Source organism: Musa acuminata, chromosome BXJ3-2 (genome assembly GCF_036884655.1).
Source record: "Musa acuminata AAA Group cultivar baxijiao chromosome BXJ3-2, Cavendish_Baxijiao_AAA, whole genome shotgun sequence".
Taxonomy (NCBI): domain Eukaryota; kingdom Viridiplantae; phylum Streptophyta; class Magnoliopsida; order Zingiberales; family Musaceae; genus Musa; species Musa acuminata.
The window spans coordinates 25,332,481-25,347,172 of record NC_088350.1 but is presented as its reverse complement, the minus strand read 5'-3'; the positions used below and the strand labels follow the sequence as shown (position 1 = coordinate 25,347,172).

The window sequence follows — 14,692 nt, the reverse complement described above, 5'->3', positions numbered from 1 at the left end:
AGTTGACAAAACATATATCAAATAAATGAAAAAGAGTGGTCAAACTGAAACTCACATTCACAGGTCGATTTGCAAGGTGCTGCTGGTAAATAGAATATGCATTTTCACTTTTTTGACGAACTGCTTTATGTAGAAGTTTGGACATTTCTGGATTGTTTCCATGATATTCGCCTAAAAGACCAAAAATACAGAACAATGCATCAGCAACTACACTCCTTACATTGATTGCTATGGTAAAATTATATGAGCAAAATAAAAGTGGTAGAAGTCACATTGTTTCTTAAGAAAAAATTAAACACACTGCATTAACTTGAGATAACTATGAATGGCCTATATCCTCGTAGCCACAATCAATGGATAAGTACATGGGAATGCAAAAAAAAATGAAAAGACAGCATTCGACTAGAGAGACCTAGTAGCTTAAACATGTCAAACAGAAGAAAGGTACCCAGGCAAAGGTTAAACAAATCCAGGAATGGGCTCATATTTTGGCCTAAAGGCCATGTCAGGCCAGACTGGTATTGTGATTAAGCGCACATAGTGACAGGTTTCAAATCCAACAGATAGATCTAAGTTCATCCTCAAAAAATTAAAAGAAAGGATGCAGAAGGCATGCTAAGTGGTGACCAGAAAATCGGAAGGTTTGCAGGTGTGTGCCAATACACCATACATATGAAGACAGAATAATGCAAGACAGTGCCTCAATTCTGGTTTTGCACAAATGATGACAATGACAACAAGCTGTTTGTCTCATCCATTTAGGATGATTCATAGTTTACAAGCATATTACATATTTTGAAACCATACAGTAAAAAATTAATGGTACCTCCAGGTCTGAATTGAATAAATCCAAAATTCTCTAGCCTCTTGGCTGTATCCTCCGAGAATGCCTTGACCCAGAAGGACAATGTTTCTCTTGCCAACTTTGTAAAGGAAAAGAACTTCCATAAGAAGCAGAATGAGAATACAACAATAGTCTATTACAAAGAAATAAACCAGACAAACAAAACAACATTTACAACAAAAAAACAACATCTACAACAAAAATGTTGTCATAATCATTACTTACATTTTAGTACCTGAGGATGATACTCATAACATATCTGTATATAGCTAAAGCAAAAAATCTGCCTTGCAATAAAATGACTGAAGTTAATCGCACATGATTCTAATAAATACTCCATGTTTAAACAATTGTTATAAGTGGCAATACCACCAACAACAGCATTTAATCCAGCTATGCACAAGCCACTGAATATAAAGACAACTAAGAATACAAAATTGACTATAAAAACTTTCTAAAATTTACTTGAAATTATCAAAGAAACACAGTTTATACAAGTAAAAGAAAAGCAAATGGTTAACCATTAAGTCAACAATAGGTATTTCATATGCAAGGAAGTAGTTATTAATATATGTATCTACCCATAAATACTTTTGCTCCTCCAAGACAAAAAGAAGTTACCACAATCCAAGTTTCATATATTTTAACCATCAAAGGTCAATGTTTCCCAAGGGAACAATTATTTTCCCCTAGCAAAAGAGCGTAGCCAAAATAGATCTTCTAAGATTAGAGTTCCACAATATTTATCTAATTAACATTTATATAACAAAAATGAGACCTCAAATGCTTCATTTATAGTACTTTACCTCATCAAGAGTTAGTCCGCCTATCTTTGATACACTCCCACAGAAAGCAATATCCACAATTTCTTGTCCAAGTCCATATATTTCAAATATTTGTGCCCCACAATAACTGATTAAGAAAAAGCAACATTGCCAAAGACATTGATTATAAGAGTCATTCTAAATGTGATTTTCCATCTAAACAATGAATTGGCAAATAGAATTGTCATGCAATCTCTTTACAAACCTGGAAAGCAAAGAGATTCCCATCTTTGACAATATTTTGAGAAGACCAGATTTCACAGCCTGAAAAATGTCGTCATCAACAGCCGTTACAGTACAAGAAAAAACAGCAGAAAAATGCACAATGAAAATATTGAATAAACAAAAGAAAAACCAGAAGCAGCAACTGCTCCGATAGCAGGACAGCAGCAGCAGCAAAGAAAAAAAAAGAGGGTACTTAATCCATTACCAATGAACAGTTCTATCGAGGGACACCACCTCCATGTATAACCATAAGGGTGTTCATGCTAAAATCTAATCTATAAGAATAAACAAAAAATTACTCAATAATTATTCTCATTTGGAAAGCTTAACTTCAAGGTTCAAAATTCCAATCCTTGATACTAGGGACAACAAGAAAAGATTTATAACAACATAAGCATCCCAAGACACTACATTGGCAGTCTTAAGAACTGAGCTCCCCATTTTATGATCATATGAGCAGATTTAACATCTTTCAAATGGCCTACAGTTTCCTAAGTCTATTATCTCTTCATATTAATTTCAAAATTACTCAGTATCTTCCTAGTTGCATCAGAAGTCCATTTTTACTACCAGATCTACAAACACAACTAGAATAGAAAAATCAACATTTATAATAAGACTGTGGCAATGGAAGCTGTACTGCAGCCTATAGAACTGGGTGTAATAATTATCCTGGAAAATCTAATAATTTCAGCTATCAGAGAAGCATATACCTTGCAGAAGTTCCTCTGAGCTTGCTCTATTGTCACTGTAGGCATCTTTCCAGTCCGCATCAAGCTGACAGCTTTTGTACTCAGCCTCCACTGGCGACATGTCTCTAGTGCCAAATATGGGCATACCGCACTGAGAAGCACATCAATAATGGTGTTAACTGGTGCTACCATCCATACAAAAACAGCTGTGTTTTTTGAGAGCATGTTTTTTGAGACGAAGCACAGGTGTGTTATCATCAAGATTCTTCTCCACAAAGTGGGTTCAGCTATGGAGTACAAGAAGTTCAGCAAAAATTTTGGTGCAAGTATAGAGCATCTTGGAAAGATATATTACTTGTAGGAAATGAGACTTGATCTAGATAACCATTCAAGTAAAATCTACATAGTTCTTGTGTTCTAAACAGGTAAAATTATTGAATGAGATTGTTAACAACAGGTTTATATATTTAAACCAAAGACATTCACAGATTTTTACTTGAAAATATCAAAATGAATATAAAGAATGCAGGGAAAATCAGAAGGAAACACATTTAGTCAAGTTTCAAGCATCCAAGTGCAGTGAAATTCTGATGAAAATAGTAGTACTCAAAAAAATATAAGGACTGGTAATTTGACCAAAGAGTATAAAAAATTATGTTAGCAAGAACTACAACTGAGCCTCCTTTCTAGCTGTGCCTGCTCTCTTATTATTCACACACTGACACCATAGCCTAACTAGGGCTCTTAGATCTGATCTAAAATAAACCATCTCTAGATTTATTTCTGTTATCATAAAGAATATGATGACAATCCTCCCAAGATGCCAAAAAAATACAAAAAATAGAAATCCCAAACAATACAATTACTATTTAATTCTTAAATTATAAACCACATTTCACAAGATCGATATTGGTATCAAAATCAACCAGGGATAATCAGACCACGATTGAGAGGATTTAAAAGATTGGAATTGGTTGAGAAAACAATTTAAAATTTTAAAATATGAGAAAGTATGCTAAAAAATAATCTTATCTCAGACTTCATATATTCCATACAAGTATCTAACTTTGAAGACATGTTTGATCAATGGCCTTGGCCTGGATTGGCTAGGTCGAAACAAGGTATGGATCCATATCAACCAATATCAAGACATGATCAATATGTACTCCTCCTGCCTCCATCTGTACCAATTGGCATGGCAATTTATTTCAGACACAAGTACAGTTCAGCACTGGTTGCATTGGACCAGTACATACAGCTAGACAATCCATGTGGTGAAGCAAATACAGGATCTGTCATTATAATAGAAGACATTCCAGGTCTCTAATCCTTCCCACCTCATCCGTCAACTAATATGAACGAATGATGCATGCTTTCCCATTATCAGAAAAAGAAAATAAATGACTTGAACAGAATGAAATAGAACAATGTAGAAATTATATTAGATTGAATAATGAAAAGAATGCAGCAATTATAATATGACACCTAGAAAAATTATACCTTGCTCCATATCCAATCAAACATGCAAAGTGATGGGTGCTGAAACATTGAGCAGTATCAGCAACAATGGAAGCTGACATCCGCAATCCATTTTGAATCAAATGCTGGTGGACAGCACCAACAGCTAAAAGTACAGGGATAGCAGGACGAGTTGGCTCCTGACAAAAAACAATGAAGAAAAAGGACCGATTAACAATGGGGACAGATCAGTTACAAACTCAGTAATCTACATCAGCAAAAGCTTCATTTAACATGGTGCTTCTGGCCAAGTAAGAAAATAAACAATTTACACAAGAAAATGTATAAAAAGAAATGACAATATTTATGGATTTCCATGTGAAACACAGCAGAAATTTACATATAGAAATAAACTAAACATAGAATAGATTAATGAGGCTATCTATCATGATACTGATTATTATCCAAAATGTATCTGTAAAGCAAAATAGAATAGGGTGCAACAGAGAGAGAACTTTAGCCTGAATAGTGAAAAGTTTTAAGCTTTGGAGATAAACCAACAAATATTGATATAGAATGTGCTTATAAATCAAGATTATTAAATTAATTGAATCCTCATTTTAATACAAATATCACAATTGATATACCATGACATTGGTGTTTAGGTTATGCTAGCAAAATTGCAAATTAAACTAGAAAAGGCCTTGCTTAAGGCTTGCCTATAACTGAGTTCATAAAGAACAAAACATGTGACGCGTGCCAAATGGTCATGAAAGTCAAAAGTTCATTTAAACTTAAGAAATTATTTAGCACCAATAGGTCATTACAATTTACAACTAATCCGTACGAATTTTTTAGGCTGTAAGTTACTGGTCATGTAGGTAGGAAATATACATTTGATTTAATTGAGGACTATAATATATATTGGCTACCCTTATCACATAAATACAGATAGTACGAAATTAAAAAAACAAATGATTTCAGAGCAGCAACCATGGTATGATAATCACATTGTTAAAAACTTTGTAACAGAAATGATTATATTTTTTTTATTTTTGACTTCCATAATGAAAAGCATTATATTTGTAAATTTTCTACCAATTGAAATCCACAACAAACATCACATTTTGCAAAGACAATATAGATACCTACAAGAGTGGTCAACATCAAGCTTAATGAACACACCTTACCTAAATATCTTTTGGCAAAAGCTTATCTATGACAAGCACACTATGTTATGAAAAGGGATCTAACTCGACTCAATCTGTTAAGGACGCAATATGAACCTTTAGAATAGCAAAAAGTCAAATACTTGTTCTAATTTGAACAAACATTTTATTCTTAACAAAAAGAAAAAGAAATTCTTCTTGAATAATCTACAACATTTTAAAAATACAGAGTTTGTAACAAAAATTCTCAAATGTTCTTCATGAATAAAAATGAGTTGCAAGATATTGGTACAATTAATCCTTGTGCCACGAAATTTCCAAGCACAGGAATATCAAGTTCAAAATAAGCATGAAGTTCGTTGTACAACTTGATCTATAAATTAACCAAAGTACACAAGGAGCATCTCAAATAGTTTGGGATTGAGAAATTGACGCAGGTTGGAACTGCAGTGAACACAGCAAATAAACTAGATAAGAACAAATTGGGTAAGTGGTTAGAAGTATTAAATTGTAAGTGGGCAGGATACAAGCATCCTACTAACTTGCATAATTTGATATGCAAAGGGCTCAAGGAACAACATTTAGACATCCATGCAATTAAATTGGATCTGTAACATATTTGTTTGTGGGTGAGTGACCATTAATGTCTGAGCACTGCCAACGGCATTTAAATGAATCGCCCAATAACTTATGTGGCCCAATTTTTAGAAAAGATTTTTTTCAAAAATAGCAAGTCGTTCATATTTTCTTAAATCTAAACATAGTGAATCACAGTGATTTAAAAAGCGCTAGGCATCAAAAGAGGCCAAGCTTCCAAAACACCCAAGGCCCTAGGCGCTCGCTTGAGCGAAGCGAGTCACTAAAATATAAAAAAATATATAATATAATTAATAAATATAATTATTTAAATAAAAATATGATATTAAATTAAAAAAATCCTAAGTATAATGTCACTATGTCACATTAACAAAAGTCTCAATTGGTAGTATTAAAATCAAAATAATATATTATTAATCTAATAAATAAAATATTGTTAACAGTATACTGTTAGTATACTGTTAAGAATATACTGTTAATAGTATACTGAGTCGAGTGTGAGAAGAGAAGAGACTGAGGCTGCTGACTGAGAGCAGCGACAGCGACGAGCAGCAACAGTGGCAACAGCAACGGAGAGCAACGACAACAAAGAGTAGCGATAACGGTAGCGGAGAGAGGCAGCGACAGCGATAGCAAAAAGAAAATGTCGGTGGCGGGAGTCGGTTAGGGTTGGGGAAGTCACGAGAGGCAACGAAGAGAGGCTGGTATTGGTGGTTTAGTTGGTTCGATTGAACCAACTAATGCAAATGCAACCGAACCAGACCTAACACGCTGGTTCGATCGCCTAATTTAACCCTAGCGCTTGCCCGAAGCGCCCAATGCCTGGGCTCCGGCAAGCGCCTCTTTGAAACGCACCGCCTGGATAGTAAACAAGGCACTCAGGCCTCACCTCGCCCGAGAGCCTAGGTGAGCACCCGAGTACCTTTTGAAATCACTGGTGAATCGCATAGCAATTTACAACCAAAAGAAACTAAAGTTGCATCAATAAAGAAAGTCATTTTACGTTACTTCAATGAACTAAAATTAACTTAAAAACCCAAATTAGTCTTTCAAATATATCTTTTGCCTCAACGGTTTGGACCTAGAGAAGATGTTACTAGTAAGCCTACAACCCAATGGCTAATAGAAAGAACTGGTTTTGGTGTGACCATGGACCATGTGACTGATAGAAATGAATAGAAAGTGATTTAACCAAAGAAAACTTGTTCCAATCAAGTATCTTGCATTGGCCATTAATTCATAGGCTAAATATGTTGAAATACATGTTTTAGGTAACTAGCAATGTTTTTAATAGCCACTCAGGCACTCAAGCGAGGCGAGGCGAGGTGAGGCCCGAGCACCTCACACAATGTTTGAGCAATATGTTTCAGTGAAGCGCTCGCCTGAGATACGACGTTGGGTGCCTCGAGTGAGTGCCCAAGTGAATGCCAACAAATCGAACAAAATGTGAACTCTGGTTCGATCGAACAGTAACTTGGTTCAATTGAACTAATTAAACCTAACATGAAACCCCAATACCCCCTCCCCCAGCACTCGCGACCTAATGAAACACTGGACTCCACATTACCGCCCAACCCACCTTTGGTCCGTCACTGCTGCCTTCGTGCATAGCTCCCTCAGCAACTGATGGACAGGCCCAAAGCTTCCTCCATCGTAGCTACTTCCGTGTGCAGTTCCCTTTGCCGCTATTGCTTTCGTGCACAACTCCCTCCACTACCGAGGGAGGGGTCCGTAGCTTCCTCTACAGCCAACGGACACATTCGTAGCTTCCTCCACCCTCAACGCCACAGTCTACAACTTCCTCCGCCACCACTACCATCGTCCAAAGCTTCGTATGTCATTATCGCCCTCTCCTTCCCCACCTCTTTTAGCATTTTTGTTATTAGAATATGGACAATGTAATTTGATACTTTATATGATTTCAATTTAATGTCACATTTTTATTTTTATAATTATATTTATCAACCATAATATATATTATTATATTTTAATATTCTAAAGCACCTTACTTCCGGGAAAGCGCCTAGAGCCTTGGGCGTTTTGGAACCTTAGCGCCTAGTGCTTTTAAAAATAATAATACCTAAGCATTTACACGATGACATATGACAACATTACTACTAATAATATCAATAATTATAAGTTACACCACAATTTGTAACCCCTGAACTGAATCAACCTTTAAACTAAGACTAAACCTATAACACACAATATTGAAGAGCACTTAACAAAATGTGAAATAAAAAAATTAAAAATGAAGAGAAAAAAGAGTATAGTACTCCCTGAAACGATCATGCCTAGGTTAGGGCTCAATTAAGCACCACCTAGGTGGCCATCTTTAACAACATTAACAAAGAAGATACAAATTTCCAAATGCCCACTCATCATGACATGAATATATTCTCAGAAGGGATTTTAAAAAAATTAATCTACTAATATGCATGCTAAGAATTTAGTATATATATAGGGCAATACACAATGATAAAATATTTGATATTTCAAACCTGAAGTTATTAAAGACCGAATGCAGACTATGGCACTAAATACTCACTATCAAGTTGCAAAACTAAAGGCATACTTTTAGCTTTTCAGGAAACTGTTACATATTCACTAAATTAAATAAAATAAAAAATTAAGTTTGTGCAATTTTTTAGACAGCAATAAGTATCATTAAACAAACACGTAGAATTACAAAATTTAGCTAAGACAGCAGATATGTACAATGAACGTTTACCAGATCCTCAGAACGATCAGAAAGAACAAGTAGTTGGCAACCATCCCGTACAGCTTCATCAGCTGCTTCACAAAGCCTTTGCAGTGCTTTCTCCAATGAGCCATCTAAGCCTTTCCGGATATCAAAATATGTAGACAAGATTTGCGCTTGTAAGTTTGGATCCTTCATCAGTGACTCGAGCTCCCCTTCATTCAGCACTGGACTTGACAGAATAACCTGGCAAAAGAAGAGGCATTAAGAACATCGATGCAATACACAATACACAGTTTGAAAAGGACGAATTGAAAATACAGACCTGAGAAGCATTCTCAGGTCCAACTTCTAAAATGTTTCTACGCTTTCCAATATTAACCTCCAGAGACATCACTAAACCCTCCCTGAGGGGATCAATCGCAGGATTCGTGACCTGTAGCAATGACGATGATCAGGATAATGAAATAAAGAACATCAAATAAAGACAATGGTAGCTGGTAAATATAACTGCTAGTACATCATCTAATTATTAATAGATTGCAGCTAGCTTTCCAAGAGACATATAAAGGAAGTTATGTATATCTATAGGTTTCCTTCTCATTGAGATAGATCATTAATACAATGATTGTAGAAAAATAAATAATAAAAAATTAGTCACCAGCTGAAATAAAACCATAATGTAAATTTCATGCATGAAGCAGAAAAAAGACAGGTCCCATTCATCCGATTGAACATTTGTCAGAGTACAAAACTACATAGTCTAATTCGATGGTAAAGTAGTGAACTTTAAATATTGACATATACAAGAAATGATAATAACACTAAGAATTCTAGACAAATAGATTTTAACAGTTTTAGCTAGTCTTCAATTTCTTCTTTGATAGCACTTTCTTTAAGTCTATATACAGAATTTAGTTATGTTTATGCAGGTCAGTTTGCAAAGGTAACTAGTATGGGCATCAGATATCTCCAAGATTCAGGTATATGTAGAAGAAAGCAACTCTGAAGGAATTAGAATCCTCACACATCCAAACATATACATGGCAAGATCTGATTGAGCATGGCAATTAACTAAGATGAAACTGATCCAGAGTCCATCAAAAAGTTTTACTAATTCAAAAAGGAATTCCCTGCCCTAAAGTAGATCAGATTCAGGAATTAAAACTTTCTAGTTCTTTGTGGGGAAGGGAAATCATAGGTAAGATGAGAACATCTCTACTGTGCAAAGAACAAAGTTATCCAAAGACTAGATTCAGCAACATTTTTTAAGGACATATATAATGAATATAAAGCATAAATCATATGCACAGAATATGGAAAAAGTTCAAAAAACATTTTCAGGATGGTACAATCTTAAAACTACACCAACCTGCGCAAAACGCTGCTTGAAATAGTCATAAAGCATATGCGGCTTCCGCGAAATTACTGCCAATGGAATGTCATCACCCATGCAAAATGTTGGCTCCTTCCCTTGTGAGGCCATCGTTTCAATGACCATTTGGACATCTTCACTTGAGTAGCCAAATGCCCTGATCCAAACAGAATAGATATAAGCACGAGAGTCATGTTTTGTGCAGTAAAATAGATCGGTAAAAAAATTATCTTGCTAAAAGGGCAAGAACTAGCAAGAACTAATGGGCTTTCTTACTGGTAGGACTCGTCCAAATTTTGTTATAAGACTAGTATTCCCTAATTACGGAAATAGAGCTTCTTTTTTAAAAAAAAATAAATAGTAAACATGATATCTTACACCAACTGACCAACATCCAAGTTAAATTGAATTCATGATAGAATTGAAACAGACGTTCGTGCTTTAACATCTATAAGCATAGAAAACCAGTTCTACAAGAATGACAACCTAATGTGGATGGAAACAGGGTTTGTTGTACCGATGCATACCGCTCGATACGGGTGGTTCGTACCAATCCAACAGTATTTCGGTACGCGGACCGCCCTCTACCAGGCGATACCGATCACTTGACCCTGTATCAAGCGAGCGATACGGGATTTCTACCAGGCGATAATGGTCGAAATCCAACCATTACCGACCTATACCGATCAGTAATGGTCAAATTTCAACCGTTATCAATCAAGGGTTGAGATTGCCCTATTTCAAACAATCAATTTGACCATTTGAGGCTTAAAAAAGGGTTTTTAAACCCTTTCCTCCCTCCTCTTTCAACTCATTTCACTCTCTCAATCTCTTAAACTCTCTCAAACTCTTTTTCACTTATATCGCTCTCTTATTCTCACATTTTCACTCTCCTAAACTTAACAAAGCTACGATTTATGAATTGAATCAAATTTAGGAGGATAATTTGAGAGGATTAAGAGGAAGAACACTCTAATCAAGAGGTATACTTTCTTTCTCGATTTTTATTGATTTATGAGATGATTAAGTCTATTCTATGTGGTGTGTGACTTAATGTCTAATATGTTGTTTGATATATTTTTGATAGTAGAATAGTGCTAATTAAGGAGTAATTAAAGTTTTTCACGTTATGATTAGTGTGTTTGATATTGATTTTTTTGAAATTAGACACTTAATAGATCAAATCTTTATATTTCATGCATATAGGATTGGATCATATGTTTGTATGGTAAAAGGCTTAATTAAGTTTTAATTAAGTTTTTTAATGCTGTGATTAGTGATTTTAATGATGATTTAATCAAAATTTGATCGATATTAGGTCAATTTACATTATTTTTGCTAAAATTATATTAAATTTATATTTATTTCTAAATTAAAAACCCTTATCTAACTTTTTTTCTATTTTTGAAGGTTTTTTTATGATTTTGGATGTATCGTTAGTATGCCTCGATACATACTGTACCGAGCATAACTCGGTACACTGGTACGAACCAAAATTGCAATCCTTGGATTGAAATATAAAAAATAATGCTGTTGAAAGCAAAACAAAAGCAGCACTGTTGGACAGCTACCTGCAAAACTAATTTACAGAAATGCAAGCGATCGTGGCATGATAATCCATATAATGTGTATTTTGTACGTTAATGTACAGGAAAGAAACATCTAAATGTACATGATGCTTGCCTGACAATAATGTTGCTAAGATACTCTCTTTAGCTCTATAATCTATGACCAGGTTACATATAACAACCTGAAAAATTGCATCAAAAGGCTGACACATCACATTACAAATTCAAACAAAAACTTAACCCGCTCCACCTACCCCATGTCAAACTTTAAACTAAACATTGAAAAATATCACTCAGCACAATCATAAACATTACAGTATAATATATGACTTAATTTGACAGCAACTGATCCAACTAATAAGGCTTCTTGCAGCAAGATTAATCAGAATTATATCTTGATTTTGGATCAATTTGCAGCCTAAAATGCATCATCTAACCAAATACAGTAAATGCCAATCAGTCTAAACAATCAAAATATACTGCTAAATACAAACATAAATATTATTATTGTATAATATGATTTAACTTGATGCCAACTTATCCAACTAAATGGGGCTTCACCTAGCCATATCATTCAGAATTGTACCTGGCGTTTGAGTCAATTTGCAGTCCAAACATGCATCCGTCTAACCAAATCCCCACAAACTATCACCAGTTCACTATTTTACATGAGTCTTTTATATATGAATATCGTTAGCTTAGGAATGTCCAAAAAGTGATTCAAGGGAGTGGGACGAAGATACGGTCAAATGGGCAAGGATCCAAATATTAAACTGTCTTGACCAGTATTTGCCAGTCTAACCGTATATTGATGAGCAATACACCAAGTTATCAACCGTATGGAATTAATTCAATACATGCAGCTCATATATTATTTTTTTAGCAGACTGGTCTCACAGCAAACCTGAATTTAGTGGTCCTTTACTTAAGTCCTTGGAAACAGGTTTCAGTTCTACAGAAGAAGTAATAACTGAGAAAAATTAGTTAATACTTAATAACATTCAACTTTTCTCATAAAGAGCATAATAGTTAAATAATTCAACATTTACAATTTACACGAGGCAATCCAATGGGATACATTGAAAAAAATAATCTAAACTGAAACAGATAAAATTCAATGGAGGAGTTGCTCAAGTCACTATACCAAGACCAAGCAGATAATACTGAAGACTTATCAGCAATCTAAAATTAACAAGAAGAATTCACAGCTTCACATGTTACAAAAACAAACAAAAAAGCAAGATTGGTAACAATGGAAATACAGAAAGGGGTTTTCACTTATTGTAGACCACAAACTATTAACACTTGAGATCCATAATTAAAAATCACACAATGTACTGCAATACATGATGATGATGGGTAACAGTAGAATACTTGTAAAATGATCCCATCAAAATTGTGTAAACTGTCCAAAATAAATAACCCATTTTATATTAATCTGCTTATGCTATGTCAGATCAAGAGAGTGAAGAAAATGAAGATCCACGCAAACACTTTACAGATGATTGAATGCATTGCAAAACAGAACGCTAAAGTGTAATCAACCCTTACTGCTGGTGTCTTAAGGTTGTTTCATTATCCATCACAACAGATGAGAGGAAGTTTCCAGGTTTCATATTGCGCATGTTTTCACGCAACCAATTGCCATATGGATATGCTGAAGCAACACTCTTCTTAACATCAGTATTTTCATAAACCTACAAAAAATAGACAATAAACATACAAATAAAAATAACAGAACATTTAGAGCTGAAACAACTCATATACAAGAAGCAGATAAAAATTACTCAACCATCCTTTTCAACTCACAATCAGATAAAAGAAAAGATTGAAAATGCGGCACAGACAAACATAATGATAGAGTAATTCTTAGTACTTATTTATTAGTAATAAACAATAATATGATAACAACACTGAACACTCTTGATAGTTCATAAATTGATGTCCATCTATTTGTAAAATTTGTTTCAGTTTAAAATATTAAGCATGCTATTTGATAGCAAAAATCAATTTCCTTAATGGGCCACTTCAAACCAATACCTGTTGAACAATTAGCATTGATTCAATTGAGTAGGACTAGATTTCGCTGAGTTGATTAACAAACCTCCTTCTTTCTGTTCTCTTTTTTTTTTTTCCTTTGTTTTGGGAGAAGAGAGGATTTTGGCTTACAAGAGTTTACAGTCTATTTGGAGCTTACCTGATCCATCACTGTATAACTACCCATTTTTAGTATCAATTAAGTATCACCTGATCGTCTCAAAGTTGATGTTGCAGGACTCTAGCTGATTCTATTATATCCTATGCAAACCACCACCAATCCTGACCAATACCAATTCCTACTGATCTCAGTCTAATTCTAACTAAATCACAGCTGATTCCTGCTAATTCAACCTAATCTTGGCTGACCACTAATTTCTTGCTGCTCTCAAATTGTTCTTGGTTGGCATAAATCGATCAAGAGCAATCTTGACCAATGCAACTACAATGATACAGCAGTAACTCAACATGATCAAATACAAATTTAATCCCACATGTCACTCTTTCTTCAAATATGAAGCCAATTGGACTAAATAAATGATAAGATATAATCACTAAATTTAAATTGTATACTTAGAATCAAGGTTCGTCGTACCGTACCATACCGGCGTTTCGACCTGGGCTCGGTATGGTACGGTACCAGTGTACTGGGCGGTACATCAGGGCATACCGAGCGGTACACCCTGTTGTACAAAACAATTTTATACTTTTTCATACTGTAGAAGTGCTACAGTATAGCACTGTAGCACTGTAGCGGTACCGAGCGATCCGTGTACCGACAACCTGTCGGACCGATACGGGCGGTACACTTCAGTATGGCAGACCTCACTTAGAATACAGAAATCAAATAAATAATTATCAATGCTACAACGGGAAAGGCATAATTACCTGACCACTCTGTAGATCAACAGTTATCATCATTCCTGGACCTAATCGACCCTTCATTATAATCTTTGATTCGTCCATTGGCAGAACACCAACCTACAAACAAGTATTAACAACAAACAAAACAAATGGGTCAGGAAGCCTCAAAAAACAATAAATTCAACAAGCACTTGTCCATACTAAGTAGCAAATAAGCGACGAGTGTTTGAAAGCCAACCATAGAAATTACTTCATAGTGTGAAATAGACTCAATCTCTATCAGCACTTTCTGGTATATTTGAAATTTAAGAATGCATGACACAGGACAAATTGGTCTC

General features: G+C 34.8%; 1 protein-coding gene across 1 annotated transcript in view; it reads right to left on the bottom strand.

The window, feature by feature from the left end:
* Positions 1-14,692, bottom strand: part of LOC135630883 (ferredoxin-dependent glutamate synthase, chloroplastic-like) — a 31,245-nt gene that overhangs the window by 9,238 nt on the left and 7,315 nt on the right. The window contains exons 8-18 of the mRNA XM_065138161.1: positions 14,379-14,471; positions 13,005-13,150; positions 9,883-10,042; positions 8,836-8,946; positions 8,541-8,756; positions 4,086-4,243; positions 2,607-2,736; positions 1,874-1,932; positions 1,651-1,756; positions 827-923; positions 56-171 (exon numbers count right to left, since the gene is read on the bottom strand). Of these exons, the coding sequence (XP_064994233.1) occupies positions 56-171; positions 827-923; positions 1,651-1,756; positions 1,874-1,932; positions 2,607-2,736; positions 4,086-4,243; positions 8,541-8,756; positions 8,836-8,946; positions 9,883-10,042; positions 13,005-13,150; positions 14,379-14,471 (1,392 nt within the window). The remainder of the gene's footprint in view (positions 1-55; positions 172-826; positions 924-1,650; positions 1,757-1,873; positions 1,933-2,606; positions 2,737-4,085; positions 4,244-8,540; positions 8,757-8,835; positions 8,947-9,882; positions 10,043-13,004; positions 13,151-14,378; positions 14,472-14,692) is intronic.